This window comes from Rhincodon typus, chromosome 2, assembly GCF_021869965.1.
Source record: "Rhincodon typus isolate 14 chromosome 2, sRhiTyp1.1, whole genome shotgun sequence".
Taxonomy (NCBI): Eukaryota; Metazoa; Chordata; class Chondrichthyes; order Orectolobiformes; family Rhincodontidae; genus Rhincodon; species Rhincodon typus.
The window spans coordinates 92190741-92215740 of NC_063333.1; the positions used below are offsets into that span (position 1 = coordinate 92190741).

At 38.2% G+C, this 25000-nt stretch overlaps 1 protein-coding gene across 1 annotated transcript in view; it reads left to right on the plus strand.

Moving 5' to 3' along the window:
* LOC109938408 (sodium bicarbonate cotransporter 3-like) overlaps positions 1 to 21996 on the plus strand; it is a 42244-nt gene extending 20248 nt beyond the window's left edge. Inside the window, exons 2-7 of the mRNA XM_048608549.1 lie at positions 1832 to 1913; positions 5955 to 6104; positions 10697 to 10835; positions 18268 to 18428; positions 19166 to 19354; positions 21292 to 21996. Coding sequence (XP_048464506.1) covers positions 1832 to 1913; positions 5955 to 6104; positions 10697 to 10835; positions 18268 to 18428; positions 19166 to 19354; positions 21292 to 21695 — 1125 coding nt within the window. The 3' untranslated portion in view covers positions 21696 to 21996. The remainder of the gene's footprint in view (positions 1 to 1831; positions 1914 to 5954; positions 6105 to 10696; positions 10836 to 18267; positions 18429 to 19165; positions 19355 to 21291) is intronic.
* Positions 21997 to 25000: the final 3004 nt, after the last annotated feature.

Sequence of the window (25000 nt, forward strand, 5' to 3'; positions counted from 1 at the left end):
AAGTTGGAAATTGCCTTACTAAACTTCTTTGCCACGCTACATTTTCTGTCTTCCTTTTACGCTGATCCCTCGACATTGCCCGTTGTGGCCAACCTTCTCTCATCTGTCTTAATATCTCGTGGCTTGGAGTCAAAAATGTTTATTTATGACACTCCTGTTAAATGCCGTGAAATGTTTCGGTATTCTGTAGGTGTGGTGTAAATAAATTGCTGATATCCTCTTGCCTATTTTATAAGTCACTAATTTGATGTTGGGATGAGTAAGACCGATTAACCTCCACCTCCTGTTTAATCAGAGATTGTAGTCTAAGAACATCTTTGGCAGGTATTTTTTGCAACTAATATTCTACAGATCTAGCAATTTTGTAGTGTGATACTGTGAACCCAACTAGTTTGCTTTTGCCACTTCAGGCAAGGGACCTTCTGACCCTGTGTGCTCTAGTCTAACTGAGTCGCGATTCTTGTTTTCCAAACAAGTGAAGAGGAGCTCCTAATGAACATTGCTTTAGATCAGAATAAGAATGCATTTCATCACAGGGTTATAGTGCAAAAAATGATTATTCTCCATGTCCACACCAGCTTCCTGAAAGAACAGCTTGGTTGGTCTTTAGCGGAGACAGTGGCTTATTGGTGATTTCATTAGACCTGTAATCCAGAGCCCTAGGCTAATGTTATGGAGACTTTGTATTTGAATTCCACCATGGAAAGTTTGAATTCAAAAATAAAATCTGGAATTACAAGATAGCCTGAGGGTAGCCATGTAACTACTGTTGATTTGTTGTAAACACCCATCTGGTTTGCTAATGTCTATTTTGGGAAGGAAATCTGCCATTCTTACCTGGTCTGGCCTACATGTGACTCTAGGCTCACAGCACAAATTGGCCTCAGGAACCTAACTCTGGCTTTAAACTTTATTTTGATGGGAAACCATGCTTCAATTAAAGCCTGCACTCAAAGTTGTAATTTTAAGAATGCAACCCTGTTTTTCTGTGAGATGACCTTGTATATCAAAAAAAAGTGCTTCTACGTGGAGCTTCACTTGTCTGTTTCTCTGGCCCAAAAAAAAACTCATTGCTTCCTACTTTTATTAAATTTAAAATTGAGTTCAAAATTTTTCTTGTATCTGGAATATTTTGAGACAACTCATTAATCTTCAGTTTTGCGCAGAGTGCGAATATTGTGTTTTGAAACAAAAAATGCTGGAAATGCACAGCAGATCCGGCAGCATCTGTGACGAGAGAGACTGGTTAACATTTCAGATTGTTGACATTTCATCTGAGCTATACAAAAAGTAGATGTAACAAGTTTGAAGCAAATGTAGAAGCAGGGGAGGGAGTGTGGGGAAGCAAATGCTTGTGATACAGTAGAAGACAGGAGAGATTAAATGATGATGAAGGAATGATAGTGCCTGAGAAGAAGATAAGTAAATAAGCAAAGGCCATGCCGACAGGATGTAAATATGAAGCCAAATCCTAAACTGCAGTTGGCACCCAAAAGCCAACAAAATAATAATAGCAGAGATTATGATCTGATATTATTGGTCTCAATTTTGTCTGAAATGTTGTGAAGTGTGAAATTGAAAGATTGTGCTATCCCTTGAGCTTTAGCCTGTAAAGAAAACAGTGCAAGTGAGGCAATTTCTTGGACTTCAAGGGTTGGGTGCTGATGACTTGTTGCAGTTGGTACACTCTTGCATTAAAGGAATTACATTGAGTGCTTATCTATGAGTACATTAAGTACTCTGTTAGCAATATTCACAACATTGCATTTTGAAGTTATTTCAGAATTGTAGATAAGACTAATTTCTAATTGTGTTGCATTTCTCTTTGTAGCGACATGATGAAGAAGCTATTGTGGATTTGGGCAAAACAAGCACAATTGTCAATACAAACTTTGAGAAAGAAGAACTAGAGAGTAAGTTGGCTAAAAATGTTATCTTTCAAAATTTATTCTCTAATTTTGAAGCTTACATTTCAATTGTAATTTCAAGATGACTATTTACATTTTTCAATTTGATCTTTTCAACACATGGAAGCCTGTTTAATGGTTAAAATTTCTTAATCTTGAAGTTGCTTCACTTTCAGGGAAAAGTTCTAAATTATATTCCAGACGTGAACATTCATTGGAGATTGGTTAGCAATCTAATAAGTTGTTTTGATTGATGCAAGATGTTCTTCACATGGCATATTTGCTTCCGTTTTTGTGGGTTTAGATTTCTACTAGCTTCAATATAAATGTGAGCAATGAGAATATGGATATCACCATCTGTTGATCGGAATAACTGAAGTGCCAAACAACACAACGTATCTACAACAGTACATGCAATATATTAAGCGGGAATGTTGCAGTTTGTTTTCTTTTGTCTTCATGCTCCTTTTTGCTTTCTCAGTTTTCAGTCAATTCAGGATTGGCACACCACAAAATTTGTTCTTTTCAGGATTAGTCACTTCCTTTGCAACTGAAGTTGCTATTGTGCACTAAAGTTCACTGTTTATCTAAAATACAGCGGGTGCACACACCCAACTTTTTTTAAAAACATACTTATTCCTACAATTGTGTAACTGTTTTCGGTGAGGGAAAATAATGGATTCATAGTTGTCACCTTGTGACTTAGTGTATCAGTCTTTCATGTCAATGGCAGGTGACATCTACGTTACTCCTTGTATGTACATTTCTGAAACTGGCAGAATTGTGAATCCATAAAAACAGAAGTGGCAAATTATGCTTTGTGGCAGTGCTTCCCAAATGTTTACCCATTTTGACTCATGAAAATTGCTGGTACCCCTGATTGAGAACGGCATGTTGGGAAGGGGATGGGGTTTTTGTGAAAGCGAGGGTCTTTTTTTAGAGCAGGAGCGTAGCTGTTATAACTCAGAGTTCCACAGTGTGCACTGCTATTTTTGCGTTCAACACCTCGCATTGCTATACCGTTTTGAATTCCGTGTGTTATTTTGAATGTAGCATACAAACTAGTAATGTCAAAAACTAAATTCTTAGGACTGCTGCCTGTTGCAATTTGAGTGTGAAGGATTTTGAAAACTTTTGTGATTTTTTTTTATTCCTATTGTGTCAAGTTGTCTCAAGCACAATTTCTAAAACATACTAAACGTGTACTTTTTAAATAAAATTTGCAAGGGAGACATTACAAAAACATTTTGGCTTGATTATTACAATTTGCAAGCAAATTCAGCACATCCCAAGAATACATGTTCCACACACTTGATTTTAACTGTCTTAATATTTACAAACTGCATTTCATATTAGCAATTTCATATTTCATGGAAGCCCAAGGGTGAAATATTTCAAATTGGAAATTACAGTGAGTGTAATAGATATAAAGTTTATGACATGCTTCATTCTGAGATTCTTTGTGAAGCAAACAGCCTGAAGGGTACAATAATAGCTTCCAGCCGTTCGGTGTGCTATAGCTGCAAGGCTTTAGGCGACAACCTTTCCCTATTGTGCTGTTGGGCAGCTGCCACTGCTTTCGTTTGACCCTCAGCATGTAGTTCTGGACCTTGGGATGTGCCAGTCTGCAACACTTGGTCAAGGGCAAAAACTTGCACAGGAAGATATACAGGGAGGCAGTGGCCTAGTGGTGTATTTACTAGGCTATTAATCCAGATACCCAGGTAATGTTCTAAGGATCTGATTCAAATCCTACCATGCAAGATGGAATTTAAATTCAACAAAAATCTGGAATTAAGAGTCCAATAATGATCATGAAACTGTTGTTGATCGTTGCAAAGACCCATCTGGTTCACTAATGTCTCTTGATTCCCCATATTTGTCTTTTTAAGGCAGGAACCAGGAAACCAATGAATATTCAGGAGCCAGGGTCTTGACCGTTGTTTAAATCTCTGCCCAGATACTTACTCTTGATCTCCGCTCTGATTTCCCAGTAAATTGTAAATCACTTAGGATGCTTCATCCAGACTGTCTCTTGTATTGTTGAGTTGACCAATACAAGAGACAGACAGTCTGGATGATTAAGTCCAAATAATTAGTTTTATGATTGAATCTTCCAATTTCTGTTCTGTCTAATTTTTGAAGATTCTTTTATTGGCTCTTTCCACCCCTCCTTTTTTCTCCCTGGGCTAAGAAATTAATAAGGTTCAGATGGTTTAATTTTTTACTTCATGTCAATTTCGTGAAAATGTCATCTCAACAGTATGGTTGATTTTTGACTGGCACTTTGCAACAGCTCTTGAACATATTCATTCATTACAATATTATGTGGCGTGGGTGTTTAGAATATCTTTTGCTTTCTGCTGTTGTCTCCTGTAGTTTTACCATTCTTGGGAATAGCACGTAACCATATCCTGCATGACAGAAAATACTTACGGTTAATCAATGCTGTTAAAATGGATAATTTGTGAATGCTAATTTTTTTCCTGGAACTTGGGGAAATAGTGACATTTTGATGAACATGTCTGCATTTCAGGATGCTGTAGCCATATGTAGGTGGCACTATAGACCATGTAGTGCATAGCAGATAATTTAGATTAACAGGTACTATTCAGAAAACTTCTAATTCTCCTGACCTTTTTTCCCTCATTTACTGCAGTCAAAATAGAAAGTGCTGAAAAAACTTAGCACATATGGCAGCATCTATGGAGAGAAAAACAGTTCATGTTTTGACACCAATTATGACCCTGCCAAAAAAAGCCTCATTGGACTTGAAACATTAACTCTTGTCTTTCTCTCCACAGATGCTTTTAGACCTGCTGAATTTCTCCAAAACTTCCTAGTTTCATTTTTGATTTCCAGAATGCACAGTATTTTGCTTTTACTTTATGCATTCATCATAGCTTATGTTTGTTGTTCATTATTTTTGTTTATAGGGTATTTAAACTTCACCCTATGTTAAAGTTCCTGGGAGTTGGGCAATTATAACTCTGCAAACTAGTGCTGCTTGCTTCCATGTGATCCAAGTAGTAATTTAACACGTACCTTGGTCCCCACTTCCACTGTCCAATCTCTTCCATCCATAACTACTTTTAGCCAGAATCATTCTCTTTGATCATGCAGAAACTTTGATGCTTAATGTTCCTTTTTTAGTTGTATAACTGTACAGGTTCAAGAGCAGAGTTTCCATCTTTACTGGGGAATCTTAGCTCTGTCTTTCCATTTTGAAAAATTTTCTGATCCTGCAATTAAGCTGATTTTGGTGGGCATGTGGTGGAAATTAGATTCAAAACAGCAAATGTTCGAGTAATTCAGCAGGTCAGACAACCTGTGGAGAAACTGAAGTAATGTTTCAAGTCCAATTATTTTTTTTCTTTAGAATTGAAGAGCTATGAAGAAGTCATACCTAACTTGAAGTTTTAGCTTTGTTTCTCTCTCCACAGATGCTGCCAAACCTGCTGAGTTTCTCCAGCATTCTCTGTTTTTGCTTCAGATTTCTAGCATCTGCAGTGGATTAGATTTTTATTATCCTTCTGGTAGCATGCCAAGTGGCTTGGAATTTTTTTACCAAATTTACCTTCTAGTGTGAATCTTGAGATTTAATAAAAGGTATGTATAGTTTGAAGAATGCTTATTATACTCCACAACATCATGAACAGTACAGTAAAATACAGTTAAAATAAAAATCATGTTATGTATCTTCAGTAATTCTGTCATTTAAATGGCCTTGTTAAAAGGGTCTGCATGGCACGAGTGTTCTATTATAAAATAGTGAGTGTTGTAACAGTGAGCAGCATATGAAAGATTAAGTAGCTTACTGCATAATATTGCCATCTTTTGACATTGCTGCAGAGACCGTTCAATACTTTTATTGGGAACGTTAGTTTACTGTGAAGTCCTCTTATACGTGTAAGCTCTTCTAACAGTAGTTCTACAGGAAATCTACTTTATTCTTGTCCTTCTGAAGTTCCTGCTTTTTAGAAATTAACATTGGCTTCTATGTTAAATAAGAAACTTTGTGATTTATGTTTTTTGTTTTACTTCCAGGTCATAGGGCGGTGTACATAGGGGTTCATGTTCCTCTTGGTAGACAAAGCCGAAGGCGACACAAGCATCGTGGTCATAAGCATCATCATAGAAAAAAGGGAAAAGAGAAGGAATCTGATAAAGATGATGGAAGAGAGTCTCCCTTATATGGTAAGAATTGGTAACAACAGTTGTTAATGCTAAATTAATGGTATTATGTAAATAGAGAATAAATGATATGCCAGCAATATTTCCAATATTTTAACTCTAATCTTGGCTTAATTATTGTATGACTAAGAATGAATGGACCAAGAAAAATAATTCCGACTTTAGTGATAGATTGGAAACTTACTTAGTGTTGTGTATTGGCTAGTTCTTTACACTGCCTTTCATCTTTTTAGCCTCCGTTTGATAATTCATTTTATTGTTCTGTTTTTTTCCCCACTTTAAGCTAATTTCTTTTCATTTCTTTCTTTTCAGCTTCTCCTCCTTGTTCTTGTGCATTCCACTTCTTATTTCCTTCATTTGTTTTCTGTTTAACTTGGTTTCCTGATTTGCTCCTTGCCATATAATTTCTTCTTGTTACTGGTCTTTTTAACCCTTCATCTTTCTTTTCTCCCTTGGTCTTCTGCTCTCTGACACACGAGCACGCACATGCATGCGCACGTATATTCTTCTTCTAAACTCCAATGAGTACAGGCCCATCCTACTCAACCTCTCCTCATACAATCATAAGGCAGGATCAGAAATAGACCGTCACGTCTGTATGCCATTCAATGGGATCATGGCTAGTCTGATAATCTTCAAAACAACTTTCCTGTCTCTTCCCCGTAACTCTCTTTCCCTTTACTGATTAAAAATGTATCTCATCCTTGAATATATCTAAAGACCCAGTCTCTACAGTCCTTTGCAGTAAAGAATTCCACAAATTCACTGCCCTACAAAAGAAATTCCTCCTCCTTTGGTGTCTTAAATGTGCAATCCCTTATTCTGAGATTCTGCCCTCTGTCCCTAGGCTCTCCCATAAGGGGAATCCACATAAAAGCTGTCAAGTCCTCTAAGAACCTTTGTATGTTTCAATAAGGTTGTCTCTTGGTTCTTCCATATTCCAACAAGTACAGGCCCAATCTACTCAATCCCTCCTCATTGAACAATATCTCCAAACCTGGTTTCAGCTTCATGAACCTTCTCTGGACTGACGCCCATGCCTAGTTCCTTCAGATAAGCAGTCCAAAACTGTTCACAGTATTCCAGCTGTGGTCTGTCTAGTTTGTATAGTATTAGCGAAACCTCCCTATTTTTATATGCCATTCACTTCGAAATAAAGGCTGATATTTTGCGACTGGGCTAGTAACCTGGTTTTCAGTCTACTATTTATTATCTGTAGTTGAATAATTTTTTTTGCTCTGTGTTGGTTTGATTTTGTTCAGTCGGAACCATCCACTTCATGCTGTTTAAGTCAGACAGAAGTTTCATTGTTTAACTGCCAGAGCCAGATGCTGCTTGTCTTAAATTTCTGTGAATCCTCTTGACTTCACATCCTATAAGCATCTGCTTGTTCTTATGTATTGACAAGAGTTGAATAATTTAATATTTCGCATCTGTGTAAAAATGTGCATGTTGTGATGATTCTACTGGATGGAGGAATAGACTGCATCAACTCATATGTTTTTAATAGGAAAATAATGCTAATTTACACTTTTCCTTTACTTCCTAAAGAATGTTTACTCTACACAGTGTAGATGTTATCTCAGAGTCAGTAAGCTTTAAAATAACATTCTTCCAGTTTGTTGACTCCACCTTCAGCCATGTTTCTTCAGAAATGTAATCCTCATAAATTACTGATGTTTGATAATTCACTTTCTAAATCTAGGGTGGGCTAAATTAAGGATCAGGTACATGTTTCTATTCATGAATGGCTAAATACCAGTAAGATTGCTATGTATATAATATAAATTGTATTTGGTTAATGTAGATTTTAGTTTTATTTCCATTTTCCCTGCTTTGATTTTTTTTAACCTTCTTTTCGTTTTGTTTAAATCTAAAATCACTTCACTTTTATTGTAAAGTTTGTTCAGTCTGAAATTGTAATAGAGAGTTATCCTTGGAGAGGAGGCATTTAAGAAGAAATGTAATTTGATAGTCAAAATGACGATATTCAAAATCCTGCTGCAGTAAAACGTTTTGTTAATTTTTAAATAAAACTGGCCTTAGAAAGAAGCCTAGGGATAATGGATTGTGAGAACAAGGACTGATCACTGGTTTCATCATGCAAAATATATATTTGAATAAATCCTCACCTGTCAGAATATGTTGTCATCAGAAATACAGTGCATGTGTACACACTTAAGTGGGGCCTAACCAAACTGGTTCCTGCAAAGATTTGAGAGCAACAGCTAGTTAATGTAAGCACTTCATGGAATGAAAATATCTAGTGTTGAGGCAGAAGATCAAGATCAGTCTGGGACAACTGGATGACTTTGCCAGAACTACTCATTTTTTTCATTAGACGAGCAAAAACAGGAGTACTTGTGTCTTTAGTGACAACATGGATGAAATGCCTGTTAATTTCTATACGCCCAGCAGTTGAACTGTTGAGTGGAAATGTGTGAAAACCACAGAATCTAAGGAGCTGAGGTTCACTTTGGTATGAGCCTCTATGGCCAAAGGAATGAAATTTAAGCTTCTGCTGATCTTGAAACATGAAACGATGTCTAAAACATATTCCCTTCAGGACTGTTTGTATATCTCCATAGCAGTAGTTGATGGATGGGAATGGAGTGAAGTTTTGAATTGACAATATGACGTCTGTAGTTTAGCCTTTGGGTGCCTCAAAAAGCCATTCAAGGATCATGTTCATGCCAGATGAAGTCAGGTGAATGGTTGATGGAGAGGGGACATTTGCCAAGACTGAGATAATGTGTGTCCAAGCCTGCTTGATGTTTTGTGTTGTTTGTCATCAAATTGTGGGATACTAACAATGCACAAACTAACTTCAGACATGTTCTGACATTCCTATATAGTGTAAAATGTAAGTAATTAGAAAAAATTATTGTTAAAACTTTGGATAATTAACTGAAGTTAGCTGGCATGTATGTGCACGTGTGTTTACATCCCCCACGAGTGCACTACAATAAGCATGTTGAGCTTGACTATAGATTCTGCGTTTAAGAATTATGACCCTTTAGCAGAGATCCTTGTTTTCAGTTTAGGTTTGCATGATTATATTTTGATACCAGCAAACATTCTAGGATTTTCAGTCCTGGTCGACAGCAACTATTTCCTGTCGATTTAATGGATAATCTTTGTTTCGTCTACTAGTGAAATGTGCCTACAAAAGTGTAGTGATTGGAATGGGGTTGGCTAGATGGATGTTCTCGAGTATGAGATCCCTGATTGACCCCAATCAAGGACCCCTGGCTGACAAATATAAATAGAAGCCTCGGAGTCTCCTCACTCTAGGGATTATTCTGAGCAAACTGGTCAGTCTGTGTACTGTGCAGGTGTAAATAAGGAAGTGGTGGGGGTGCTGTCCTTCATGAAGTTGGACATGAGCCATGCAGACCTGCAGTTGTGGTTAGGTGAGGATCCCCAGAAGTATGCCACAATTAATACCATAAGGGTTTGTACCAATATACAAGACTGGCATTTGGGGTATCATCAGCCTGCACCCTTTTCCAGTGAACAATGGAGAACATTTTACAGGGTTGCCATTTATCTGGATGACATGCTAATAACCTTATTGTACACACTGAGAATTACAAGTTGGAACACTGTCCAGGAGGCCAAGTGGCAAATGCGGATGCCTTGAGCCGCCTCCCACTGGCAGATATACCACTGGTGGTACCTCTCCTGGAAGAGGTCTGTTCTGGTTTTAAACTTTCCGGACACCCTTCCCACAGTATCTGACTGTGGACACACAAGATCCAATTCTGGAAAAACTAAAACGGCTGGTGGTGATGGGAAACCAAAAGGGTCACCACAGAATTGAAACCTTCTGGACCTGATGAAACCAGATCACTGGAGAGGATGGTATGTTATGGGGAGCAAGAGTAAATATCCCACCAGATACTGGCTGAACTCAACCAGAGTCATCCAGGGGTTTCCAAAATGAAATGTTGGCAGAAGTTATGTCTGGTGGGTAGGATTGGATACAGGAAATGTTGTGATTGGAATGAGGTTTGCCAGGTGGATCTCGCTGAGTATGAGATCCCTGATTGGCTCAGTTTAACAGCCCATTCAGGGAGTCCTGCTAACGGATATAAACAAGAGTCTGAGTCTCCTCACTTTGGGGACTGCCTCTGAGCTAACCGGTCAGAGACTATGTACTGTGCATGTGTAAATGAAGGGTGACTTGGTGATGGAATATTGGCCTCTGTGCAGTTATTTCAAAAATAAACATTCCTTTCTTTAAAGAAAACAATACTTTTTTTTAAAAAAACCTAAAAACAGACTAAAGCTTTAAATGCAGATTTGAGAAAATAGCAAAAACTGCATATAATCTGCATAAAACCAAAACACACTCTGATTTCATCATTTGTGCTTCTAATAGAGTAGAATCATTAAACTTTTAAGGGACTTCTTCAGTTTTTATAAAAATATTGACTTGCTCTTTTATAGAGCAAAATATAAACCAGATGTTGATCTAAATTTTCTGATGCACAAGTTCAATTGATTTAAGAATAAAGTAGCAGCATGTTTGAATGAATACAATAACTAATTTAACCTGATTTTTGTCTATTCCTTTAAAAAAAAAAATGCAGATACCCCATCTCAACGTGTCCAGTTTATCCTGGGGATAGAGGATGATGATGAGGAGCATATGCCACATGATCTCTTTACAGAACTAGATGAGCTTTGCTTCCGTGATGGAGAAGATTGTGAGTGGAAAGAAACTGCCCGGTAAGTGTGAGCATTTTAATTTCTGGTTACCTTGAGTGTTTGTGTACATTCATGTATACTACTGTTTTGTGGGGGGTATATTTCCTAATGTACAGAATAGTATTTCTTGTAACGTTTGCATAGCATATGTAAGAAAGACTTTTACCTGTCACTGGATGTTCATTTCGATGCTGATTACCAATAACTATTAGATTATACCAATAATTTAAGGCAGCACGGTGGCTCAGTGGTTAGCACTGTTACTGCACAGCGCCAGGGACCTGGGATTATTTCACCCTTGGACAACTCTCTGTGGAGTTTGTACATTCTCCCTGTGTCTGCGTGTGTTTCGCCTGAATACTCCGGTTTTCTCCCGTAGGCCGAAATGTGAAAGTAAGGTGGATTGGCTATACTAAATTGTCCATAGTATTCAGGAATGTGCAGGTTGGGTGGATTAGTCATGGGAATTGCAGAGTTACAGGAATAGGGTAAGGGGGTGAGCCTCGGGATGCTCTTCAGAGGGGTGATGAGGACCCGATGGGCTGAATGACCTGCTTCCATACTGTAGGGATTCTATGAATAACCTTTCTCCTGATGTTGGGTAAGCTTGTTTTTTTGCTTCAGGAACTTTGATTTATTAAGTCCCTTTATGTTGTATTCTTCTACTTTTTTTTTTGGAACAAATTTGTATTGCTGTGGCTTTGTGAGCAGCAGATCATGCCTCCAAGTCTTGTTGAATTCTTCGAGGATGTGACAAAACTCATCAATGAAGGTAGAGCAGTGGATGTGGTGTATCTGGATTTTAGCAAGGCATTCGATAAGGTTCCACATGGTAGGCTCATTCAGAAAGTAAGGAGGCATGGGATTCAGGGAAATTTGGCTATCTGGATACAGAATTGGCTGTCCAATAGAAGACAGAGGGTGGTAGTAGATGGAAAGTATTCAGCCTGGAGCTCGGTGACCACTGGTGTGCCGCAAAGATCTGTTCTGCGACCTCTGCTGTTTGTGATCTTTATAAATGAATTGGATGAGGAAGTGGAAGGGTGGGTTAGTAAGTTTGCCGATGACACAAAGGTTGGTGGAGTTGTGGACAGCATGGAGGGCTGTTGTAGGTTGCAACGGGACATTGACAGGATGCAGAGCTGGGCAAAGAAGTGGCAGATGGAATTCAACCCAGAAAAGTGTGAAGTGATTCATTTTGGAAGATCGAATTTGAATGCAGAATACAGGGTTAATGGCAGGATTCTCAGCAGTGTGGAGGAACAGGGGGATCTTGAGGTCCATGTCCATAGATCCCTCAAAGTTGTCACCCAAGTTGATAGGGTTGTAAAGAAGGCATATGGTGTGTTGGCTTTCATTGGCAGGGCAATTGATTTTGAGCTGTGAGGTTATGCTGCAGCTCTATAAAACTCTGGTTAGACCACACTTTGAATATTGTGTTCAGTTCTGGTCACCTCATTATAGGAAAGGTGTGGAAGCTTTAGAGAGGGTGCAGAGGAGATTTACCAGGATGCTGCCTGGAATGGAGAGCACATCTTATGAGGAAACGTTGAGGGAGCTAGGGCTTTTTTCATTGGAGCGAAGAAGGATGAGAGGTGACTTGATAGAGGTGTACAAGATGATGAGAGGCATAGATAGAGTGGATAGTCGGAGACTTTTTCCCAGGGTGGAAATGACTGTGACGAGGGGGCATAATTTTAAGGTGATTGGAGGAAACTATAGGGGAGATGTCAGAGGTAGGTTCTTTACACAGAGTGATGGGCGTGTGGAATGCGCTGCCGGCAGTAGTAGTGCAGTCAGATACATTAGGGACACTTAAGCGACTCTTGGATAGGCACATGGCGGATAGTAAAATGTAGGGTATGCAGGGTAGATTGATCAAGGGATAATAGGTTGGCACAACATCATGGTCTGAAGGGCCTGTACTGTGCTGTACTGCTCTATGTTCTCAGTGATTTGGAGCAACTGAAAGGGAATTTCCAAAAATCACTCATTTTCCTTTTTTTCTAGAAATTTGTCTAGTTTTATCCAATTAATTTTCATGAGAAACTTGAACAATTTGGTTTGTGTAAATTAATTTTGCTGACTTTAAACTTTTAGTTGCAGTCTAAAATATGCATTGTCATCAACTATGCTAACAGATTCTTGCTTAACAATTGTGCTGTTTTTTCACACGAGTGAACAATAGGAAGTAAGTGTTCTGATTTTGGAGGAACTGCAGAACAGACTGACAAAAGAACTTCCTGCTAACTGGCGCATACAGATTTATTAGGTTACCTGGCTTGGTGGACGACTTCTTGCCTACAGTTTTAAAAGCCAATTAGCCAGAGCATTTCCAGCAATAGCTGTGCCTCCCATTATATTTCTTGTCACCATTATGCTTAAAGTTGGGCAAAGTTCTGTACTTTGTCCCACCTCAGAAATTGCTGTCTTGTAGAAGTATTGTCCCTGTTTTTGGGTCAGTTTTCAAGTTTACTGGTGACACTGAATCCACGTTTCCAGCATATTCTTCCAGACTTAGTATTATCAGGAAGCTTGTCCAATATTTGTGCTTTGAAGAGCCATAATTAAATATTTCTCTGCTCTTCAAACAACTTTCCCTTGTCACTGATTCTTCCTCCCTCCTTCAGTTGTTTTCTTTGATTGGAATCAAATGGTTTGCAATCTTGTCTTGTTCACCACTGGAGATTTAACCCAATTTACACACTCTCCATCATACTTTCTCTGTTTCTAATTCTATTTATGTAATGGGTTCTTTTAGTGATTGAGAATATAAAATCCCGTTTTTGAGGGTGATGTTATATGTCTTAAGCTATGTCATGATTAGCAAAGAAAAAGTTCAATTTTTTTGTCCACCACAAGTACGTCATTTGTGCTTTGGTCTCTTGGAGTTGTGAAACCTGAACTGTTTAAAAGCGATAAAAACAGAAATTGCTGGAAAAGCTCAGCAGGTCTGGCAGCATCTGTGAAAAGAATCTGTCTAGTGACCTGAAACGTTAACTGATTTCTCTTCACAGATGCTGCCAGACTTGCTGAGCTTTTCCAATAATTTTTGTTTTTTTTTTCCGGACTTAAAGCATCTGCAATTCTTTTTAGTTTTTTTGTTTGAAAAAAGACGTTGCATATTTAACTATTGATATTCAGTGACGCTCTATGGAAGTTTTTAGGTTTTATCTTTACTTTTTCTACAACCAGAATGAAAGGAGAATATATAAATTCAATTTTCAGTACTTTTCACTAACTGCTCAATACTTCAAAGCACTTTATAGATAATGAAATAATTTGGAACTGCAGTTACTTTTGTAATGTTGGAAGTACAATTTCTTTATAAAGTACAACTATTCACGTACTGTCCAGTTTATGCCATTATATCCTTGTTATTTATGATCTTGTGGTGTAATTGATGAGCATCTTCTGTCACTTCACTTGCACCAGGTAAATTTTTTTACTGGTTGTACAAAAGTGTGTAATTGGTATAACCAAGCTCAACGTGCATTGATTGCCACAAACCAGCCTGTCTAGATGACAATGAGTATCACATAATCCTAATTGCATATCTGTACTTAGTTCAGGGATGCCTTTTCAATCCTCTTATGATGGAGAAAACAATACGGAATTACTGCCATGCAGCTAACTGAGTGAATCTCTGAGGAGTTAGCATCGCCACAAAAGAATGCAATTTGGTGTCTTACAGCTGAATTCACTGTTACTTTAACAAGAGTAATGTTCCATTGCTGTTGCTGCTTGTACAAGCAGCAATCTTGTTTGCAGCTCTAAAGGTTGTGTATCATTTCTACTTAGGTACGTAGAAACAGGAGTAGGCCATTCAGCCTGTAGAGCCTGCCCACTGTGCAATACAATCATGTCTGATCAAACGCTTCCATGCTTTCACTCAATGCATCCCCAAAATCCTGAATGTCATTGGTATTGAGGAATCTATCAGTGTCTATCTTTAAACATAGTCAAAGACTAAGCTTGCACAGCCTTCAGTGGTACAGAATTCCAAAGGTTCACAAGCTTCTGAGTATTTAAAAAAAAGTCTGCTCATCTCAGATTTGAGTGGCCTCATCCTTATTTTTTCAAAATTGTGCCCTTTGGTTTCGGATTCTCAACCAAGGGCATCAAATGTCCTGTCTACCTGAGTGTTTTGTAAGTTTCAATGAGATCAGCTCTCATTCTTTGAAATACCAGTGTACAGTTTGCTTAGTCCGTCCTCATAGGACAGTCGTGTCATCCTGGGAATAAGTCTGGTGAAGTTTTGTGGCACTCCCCTCTAGGGCAGTGATATCTTTTGAGATGAGACCAAACTAGTGCTGATGCGCTCTAACCACTCCCCACCCCCAGCTCTTATACAATTAAAGCAAGACTCTACTGCTCCTGTACTCAAATCCTCACGCAATAAAGGGAAACATTCCATTGGCTGCCTTCATAGCTAACATGCAGGTGCAGCAAGCTTTCTGTGACTTATTGCCAAAAACACCCTTTGCACATTGGCTCAGTGGTTAGCACTACTGCCTCACAGCGCCAGGAACTCCGGTTCAATTCCACCCTTGGGTGACTGTCTCTGTCTCTGTGGAATTTGCGCGTGTTCTCCCCGTGTCTGTGTGAGTTTCCTCCTGATGCTCTGGTTTCCTCCCACAGTCTAAAGATGTGCAGGCTAGATGGATTGGCTGTGCTAAATTGCCCATTGTGTTCAGGCATGTGTAGGTTAGGTGGCTTATAGGAGAATGGGTCTGGGTGGGATGCTCTGTGGTTTGGTGTGGACTTGTTGGGCCGACGAGCTTGTTTCCACACTGCAAGGATTCTATGATCTCTATGATCTGTACTTTCTTACCTTTTTTACAATTTAAGAAATACCCTGCATATTTGTTTCTCCTACCAAAGTGGATAACCTCATCATTTCTACACCACTTTTCTGCATTATATTCCATTTACCATGTTCTTGCCTGTTCACTAAACCTGTTCAAATCCTCCGGAAGCCATTTTCCATCATCCTCGCAACATATGTTCCCACTTAACTTTGTACCATGTGCAAATTTAGAAATCTTACATTTGGTATGCCATCTCCAAATCATTGATATATATTGTGAATGCTGGGGCCCAAACACTAATCTTGCAGTTACTCACTAGTCACCACCTGCAAAGCAAGAATGACCCATTTATTCTTGCTGTGGATAACAGATGGAAAACAAATATTAATCTCTGCCAGCATATTGCTTCCCTTACCATTCGTTTTAGTGTTACTAACCAGACTTTAGCAAAAGCCTTCTAAAAATAAGTATATGAAGTCCATTTGCAGTCCTCATCAATTTTGTCAGTAACGACTTTCCAAACATGTCAAACACTCTCTTTTCCTTTCAAAAGCCCATACTGAATATTCCTAATCAGATCATTATCAACTAGGTGTTTGTTTATTCCATCCTGGTTTCCTGCACGTTCTATACACTTCTCTGCTTTGTACAATTTAGAAATAGGAAATATAAGAAATAAGAGCAGAAATGAGCCATTTGGCTTAGTGAGCATACTCTGCCACTCCATTTCAACTGCACTTTCCAGTCTGCCCTCCCCATAACGCTTTACTTATTTGTCAATCAAAAGTCAGCTTTGAATATATTCCATAACCCAGCTGCCACTGCTTTCTGAGGAAGAGAATTCCACAAGTTAAATGAGCTGAGTGAAAGAATTTCTCCTCATCTCAGTCTTAAATGGGAGATGCTTATTTTTAAACTGTACCACCTCATTATAGATTCTCCTAGGATTGAAAATCAATCGTGTCAAACCTCTGAATCTTGTAGTTTTCAATAAAATTGCTCATTCTTCTGAGTATGAGTATTGACCAAACTGTTTAATCTTTGCTCATAAGGCAACCCTGTTCATCTCAAATTGTCCTGCTGAGCTTTCCCTGAACTGCCTCCAATGCAAGTATGTCCCTGTCTCCAGAAGGAGACCAAAACTCTGTACGGTACTGCCGGTCGATGTTCACTGTAAGCTGAATGGCTATGCAGTCACTCAGTGGTTTTGCTGATGCTGTTCCAAGCATTGAATTCCAGCTTTGTAAGCTACAGCCATGCATACACCGCCTGAGGTCTGTGTAGAACACCAACTGAATAGAGGGAGTATTGCTCAGATGTGTTCTTAAAGTACTGTGTACAACTGTAGCAAAATGTACCACTTTTTACGCTCTGTACCCTTACTGTAAAAGCCTATATTGAATTGCCGTGTTATTTACTTGCTGCACTATCATTGTTGTGATTGCTTTACAAGGATACCCAGATCTCTCAGTACTGCAGTATTCTGCAGTCTGTCTCTGTTAAAAGATAAGCTGCCTGTCTATTCTTCCTGCAAAGTAGGTGACCTATTTTTGTACATGATCTGCCACCTGTGGGGAGAATGAGTTTGCCTATTTTGTAGGACAAGCTGTAATAAATTAGTCAAACATTCTTTGCTTTTCATAAATTCATATTGACTCAGTTTGATTGAATTATGATTTTCTAAATATCTTGTTATTACTTGCTATTAATAATAGATTGTAGCATTTTCTCAATGACAGAAATTAGACTAATTGGTCTTCAGTTTCCTGCTTTTATTCTCCCTCCTTTCTTTAAAGGTGTTGGAATCCATTGGTACTATTACAGAATATAGGGAATTTTGGTAGACCTCCAGCAATACACTATCTCTGTAGCACTCCTTGATGCAGACCATCAGGTGCAGAGGACTTGACAGCTTTTTGTTCCTTTCTCCCTTCTCTAACTAGATTATCTATCTACTTTTAATTTTTTTTGGTTCTTTTACTGTGAAGACAAAACTTGTTCAAAGTCTCTGACATTTCACTCTTCACTCTTTTCAATTATTAATTCACCATTCTCTAAAAGACCAGTGTTTGAGTACTGTCTTCTGCCTATTCTTACACTTCTTGCTTGTTTTCTCATATGCTCCAACTTCTCCCTTCATTTTTCAGTCTTCCTTGGCTGGCCTTTTTTTTCGTTTTGAAAAAACGTCCTGTTACTAATTGTCATAATATTTTACACACTTTCTTTCAATTGACACCTTAACTTCCTTGGGATATATCTCTTCATACTGATTGAACAGAACAACTTATTAAAAAGTTCTTTTTAAAGAAGTCCTGTCTATTAATGATAACCACATTGACCATGATGATATGTAAACTTTTCCTCTTCAACCCTATAGTCGTCTTTAACACTAACGCTAGCACTAGGCAGACAACACAGCTTTTGAGACTTGAACTCTCCACTATAGAGAATTGTGTATATTCTCCCGTGTTGCCCCTGATACTATCAGGTTAATAAGGAGAGTTCATCATGTCAGCACAGGAATTGAATTTGCGCTATTGGCATCACTCTGCATCCCAAACTAGCTGTCCTGCCAACTGAGCTAGCCAGTCCCCTTCCTTCAAATATAAATGCATTTCTAAACAGTCTGTTTCTCATCTCAGGTGGTTGAAATTTGAGGAGGATGTGGAAGATGGTGGGGAACGATGGAGTAAACCCTATGTGGCTACCCTGTCTTTACACAGTCTGTTTGAGTTGAGAAGCTGTATACTAAATGGGACTGTCATGTTGGATATGAGAGCTAGCACCACAGAGGAGATAGCAGGTGTGTACGTAATCACGGATGTTTTGCTTACCTTTTTACTCATAGATTTTTTTCTTTTTAAATAGTACACAATTAACATAATTTGTTAGAATGAAACTGTTAAACCTGATACTTACTTTTCATGCTCACATTTATAAAAAGTGTAGCCTTTATTATTTTGTTCAGCACGTTTTGAATTGAACATACCACTGCTGCCAAGTAAGACCTCTCAGCTTGAAAGCCGTTCAAATATTGGAGTGTCAATACCATTTTATTATTAATACAAATTAGAGGATTGAATAAATTGCTACTGTTCTTGTCAATTTGGAAATTTCAGATTACTGTTATGATGTTCAGAAATTCAGTTATCTTGAGCAGGTCTTTTTTACACTTTGTTTATATTCATTCCTCGATCACCCCATATAAGGATTTGAACAACTGTAGGGTGTGCAGATGTGTTCAATAGGATGAGAAATTAGAAGCGTGGTAAATTTTAAGTTGCTGTTTTTCTTTTCCTGTTATCTGAAATATCTAGGGAGAATTTTCTTTTCATGGCTTTTAGCTTAGTAATTCCAGTTAAAGGTTGAATTTGCTCTCTTGTGTTTCTTCACTTGTTTCTATTGGTTTCATTGTTATATCTGAGGCACTTGGCACCCATTTTCTTTATTGTTACAATTTTTGTTTGCATGTTTTTCCTTTGTTAACTGCTCACTTGCTTTCTTCTCTCCTTCTTGCTTGCTTTTTAATTTGTACTGCAGATATGGTACTGGACAACATGATAGCATCTGATCAGCTGGATAAGAACATGCGGGACAAAGTGAAGGAAGCTTTACTGAAAAAACATCATCACCAGAGCGAAAAGAAATTGAGTAATCGAATCCCTATCGTCCGCTCCTTTGCAGATATAGGCAAGAAACATTCTGATCCTCACTTGCTTGAGCGAAATGGTGAGATGTTTTGTAGTCTCCAATTTCTTAATGTTTCCAGAATAATGGCACCAGAATAAAAACTGGTATTTGCAAACTTTTGATCATAAAGACTGCTTTTGGCTGGGTTTTGTTGTGTATTGAATAGTCCTTTTTGTTTCCACTTTTTTATTGTCATGTAGGTAGAATTCCTTATGTGGCAGGCAATCATGTGTGTCTGCTGTTCTGGTATTGCTGTGTGAACAAGGTGTCTAAATATCTTTTGTTGATTGGCCATGTTATTTTGCCAGTTGGTCATAAATGAAACCTGACAAAATATGCTGCTGGTATTTATGTTTTGCAAATATTATTCTGGATTTTGGAAAGTCTAATACTTTGAACTTGCTGCTTGAACCTATTTATCTTTTTTATTCAGATTTACTACACAATCTGTTTATTCAGTAATGCAACAAAGTCTGTGAACAATTCATGTATTTCTCTTAGTTTGCACAGATTGCATCTCTGCTGCTAACAACAACCTACCTATGCAGAAATGAATGCCAAAATAACTTCAAATTCACAGAATAACAGTAGACAGGACCTTTTTTTGCTTTGTCTCCACATACCTTTTTATTCGAGAATGGAAGGTGCTTAGGAAAGTTATTTCAGAGGAAGTAACTAGTGAATTGTCCTTGATCAATTTTGCTGAGAAGTAAATGTGATTTGCTTGTCACTACTTTTATTTGTATGACACTTGTTTTAATACCGAGTAGTCCTCTGAAAGCTCGTCTAACTTGTTTTGACAAGTCTTTTAAATTTGAAATTACTTGGAAAGACTGAATAACTGCTTGTATGATAATGGTAACGTTGACTTTCTTTAAATTGTGTAAGAGATATCAAAAACCGATTTTAAAACAATTACTTATTTACAATTTCTATCTATGTCCATTTTAAATGGTATTTTGTTTTTAAATGAGTGCTGTTGTGTGCAGAGTATTTAAGATTATGTTCCTTTATTTAGATTAAGTAGAATGAAAAGTCACAAGGTAATTACGACAGCCCTAAACAGCAATTCTCAAGTTAGAGACCAAATAGTAGTGAAAGTAAAAGGTGAAACAGTCGATTGGAAGGAGATGATGCAATTAAATGATTGATTTTCAAACACAAAATTGTACTGCTAGTGTGGTAGCATCGTCCTGTAAGTAGGCCAGAGCAGGATGGGCCTAATTTACAGCAGGGTGAGAAAGGTTTGACAGCTCCTGAGGGAACAAAAGTAACCAGATTGGAGAGACCAGTAAACCCAAATTGGAAGCAAGGGGCTATTGACAAGATTAAATTGGAAGATGAGGGGCTCTATTGCATGAAATGGGGAATCAAAGACCTGGCAAAAGATATGAAGGAGGAAAAATTAACACCAATATCCAGAAGGATGAGCATTTCTGCCAAAGTATATAATGCATTGGAGTTTGAAAACCTGAAAAAAGCAGATCTGCAACAGTCACAATTGAAGCAACCAGACTGCATTACTGATTATTGCAGATAATGTTCGAACAATTTGGGAAGTTCTACTAATCCAACATTTATCTAATGTGAAAGGTGTTACAGACAAATTTTCAATGAAAAGTGGCAAGGTGTACAAAATTTAACTTACGATTTGTAGAAATTGTAAACTAACTTTTAATTGCAAATGAAATGACAACATACAGATACGCTCAATATTCACCAGCCTTTTAGTGCTGTGTCACCTTTTGAAAAGACCAGCTATTACTTCATCTAATGATTTGCTTTCGATCATTTTATGCAATTGTTTTTATTGCTCACTTACTCAGTTGTGCTTTCATATTTTCAAAGCATGATTCAACTAGCCAAAAGCAACTTGTGCTTTAACCGATTTACTTTTTGCTTGCGTGGAACTCTTGTGGCTTCTTAAATCCTAGTTTGTATTTTATTTTGTGTTTTTTTTTTCATTTTGATGATAGGGGAAGGCCTTTCTGCCTCCCGCCTTTCACTCCGTGCTGGTCTCTCTGCTTCAAGCCTTTCGTTAAGAGGAAGTTCTCGTTTTTCTGTTCCATTTGGCTCCTTTATGCCTGGTTCCAAAGGTGGATCATTAGCAGGTTCAAGGTGTGCAAGTCCTGTTCCCACCCCTCAAAACACGCCACCCTCCACTCCAAAACTGGAGCATCGCTATCAGGGTCAAAGTCGCTTGCTGGTGTCTTGTGCCGGTGAGGATATTCCTGATGTAATAGTTCATCCCCCTGATGAAGAATTTGAGGTGCAAGAAGGACAGGTGAAAGCACATGAAGAATATGCTGAACATAAAGCAGGCAAATATCACATGGTTGTGATACTTTTGTGCATGTGGAGCACGAGTAGTGGAATATAGCTATGCCACATAGCATGCATTAGTAATGGTCTGAAAGCAGTTTATTGCAGTCAACTGATTCCACAGTGAAATAAATTGAAAATACTTTTGCACATGGTTTCATTAGTACTCAAGTGTCACTTCCCATGCCTTTTGCATGCAGCAAGTGCACCATTTTACAAATGGCAACTGAATCCTGTATATGTAATATGCCATTAATTACTTGAATTAAGATTTACAAGTTTAATCTAACATTGGAATAAAGTGTGTGCATGCAGTGTTTTATTAAGCTGAGATATGGGCAATGTGCAAATTTTATTTTTTGGTATATCACATCATTAGTTTGGATAAAACAATTACCCAAAAAGTGATGTTTCGCCAGATTAAGCACCTGTATAGAGGTTGAATACTTTTATCCAAGTAGCTTAAAAGCCTGATGGTACCTCTAATTTATGATGTTGCACTTATTAGAAATGTGCTCAGTTAGTTTACGAGGTGTGTGTGTGCAAGTAGGAGCAATGTTTCTGTTATGGGGAATCTTTATTGCTTGCTGTGCTTTTTTTTTCTCAATTCCTCTCTGCTTCTCCCTTTCTTCTCTTTCTTCCTTCCATTCTGCTTGTTAACCATTGTGTCTTTAGGTATTGGCCTTCTCTTCAAATCTACCTTTTATTTCACATTTTCTTTTTTAAAAAACTTTCCTTACAAATTACTGTCCCTTCTTTAACCTGTCTTTCAGTTATTGAACTTGTTTCTTTCCAAATTTGTGTCTTTGTTTCACAGAATATGAGTCTTTCCAGCTAGGTTCCCACTCCTGCCATTACCTTGAAATAACTGCTTTGCTTTGAGTTACAAATGGAAATCTCTATAACTTGACTGTGGTAATAGATTCTTCTTTGACCTTTTTCTTAAAAAAAAAAGTACATTTACCATGAGATCTGGATGTTGCTGATTAGGCCGGTATTTATTGCACAGCCCTAATATTCCTTGAGCTACCTTTTTTGGACCAGTGCAGTAAATGAGATGTGGGACAGAGTTCCAGGACTTTGACCCAGCTACAATGAAGGAACAGTGATATAGTTCCACGTCGTGGTGATCTATGGCTTGGGTGGGCATTTTCAGCATTTACTGTTCTCGTATATCTATACCCTCTAGGTATGGGTCATGGGCTTGGAAGATGCTGCTGAAGGAGCCTGGTAAGTTGCTGTAGTGCACTTTGTAGGCTGCAGCCACTTGGTGGTGAAGGGAGTGAATGATGAAGGTGGTGGATGGCACTTGTATGATATGCTGTTTTGTCCTGGATAGTATTGAACTACTTAAATATGGTTGAAGCTGTGCCCATACAGGGAAGTGGAGAACGTAGAACTGTACAACATTTAAGTCAAAGAAATAGGTCACTTGGCCCAATGGGTCTGGTTGCCGAGAAATGAAGCATTTATAGCTTAATGTCACTGTCTCTGACGTTTAGCCCGTAGTCCTGCAGATTTATGGTACTGTGTATAGTTTTCCATCACACTCCTGATTTGTACCTTGTAAATTGTGATACACTTTGGGAAGTGAGGAAGTAAGGTCCTAGTTTTGGAGCTGAAATTTTCAATACCATTGTAAGATTATTGGCAAGACCTGTGGTCTTTTCAATATCTGTTTCCTTCAGTCATTTTGTTATCACAAGAAACAAATTTAATTGGCTAAAGACATCAGTCATGCTGGGGACTTTGAGGAAGCCCCAAGATAGGTCATCCACTAGTCACTTCTGGCTGAAGGGGTTTGCAAATGCTGCAGCCTTTTTTTTTGTGTTGAGGTGCTTAGCTTCCCCATCTTGAGGATGGGGATATTTGTGGAACCTTCTCCTTCAGTTAGTTACTTAATTGTCCAGCACTATTCACAATTAAATGTGGCAGGACTGCGGAGCTTAGATGTGATCTATGGTTGTGGAATTACTGAACTGTCTATTGTGTGCTGCTTCTCAATCTGTCTGCAGCTTTTGATAGTTAATCAAGCCATCTTGCCTATCGTCTATCATTCAGCTTGGTGGATCTGCACTTGTATGTTTCCATTCTTATCTATCTAGTTGTAGCCTGAAAATCATTTGTTTCAATCTGCTAAACAGTTATGTCTCCAAAGAATCTATCCTTGGCCTCATGAAATTTCTTATCTATATGCTATCCCTTGACAGTATTGTCTGAAAACAGTGTCAGGTTCCATTGTCTATTCTATTTCATCATCTGTTATGTTGGATCCCAAGATAAGCTTCCAAAACATTCCTCGGACTATCCCAGCGGTCCTATTCCATCTGTGATGTCAGCTGACTTTTGCTTGCCTCAGCTCGTCTGTCTCTCGGACCTTTGCCCTGTCTTTTTTGCCTGCTGGATTTGAATAATCTAATGCACTGTTGGTGAGCCACCCAATTTTGCAGCTTCCATAAATTTGAGGGCATCCATAATTCTGTTTGTCCTTCTTTGCACCAAGTTCTATCGGGCTCCTGGGTAAGCATTAGCTCAGGTTTTTAAAAAAAAAAAACTCAACCCTGTATTCAAATCCTCTTCTACCATTACCTCTATAACTTCCTGCAGCCCCAAAACTCTTGGGTATCTGTTGTCCCCAATTCTGGCCTCTTGCACATCCCGCATCTCCTATTTTATTGGCTGCACCATTGAAAGTTGAACTGTCTGCTGCCTAGGTTTTAAACTCTGGAATTCCCTGTTCTTCTCTTATGATTTCCCTTAAAACCTACTTCTTTGGTGAAACATTTAGTTCTCCCTCCTAGCTTTTCCTTATGTGGTTAAGTTTGAGTTTGGCACTCTCTCTTTTTTGAAGTCTGAAGCATGCTTACTACGTTTGACAGTGGTCACTATATTGGTGCTTTTAGTCCCACCTTCCTTTTATCCCCACTGCATACCAGCCTTCACCCATGTGGAAAAACCTCTCCTGCTGTCATTTTTTTTTTTAATTTTTAAATAGCAATGATGACAATAGATGAGTATGTTCACCACAAATATTGCGTTTCGATTGATTAAGCATTTATTTAAATTGTTGAAGCTTATTTGTGATTGTCAGTTACTACAGTTTTGCACAAATCATTGCATGGTAACATTACATCAGTAGAGATGTAAATAAGTCAGACTGCACAAGAAATAGCCCTTTGAACAATTGGTATTTTTAAGCTGTCTAATAAAGCAGCTCCAAGTTAAATTGTAAATGATTCTCAAACACCAGAAGAATTATCGGGCCAAGTAACTGGTGACGTGAACTTTGTTTAATTAAAGAGGTCCTCATTTTTTTTAATGAAAATTCTTAGTTTATTGGTCGCATGGCATTAATTAGGTACT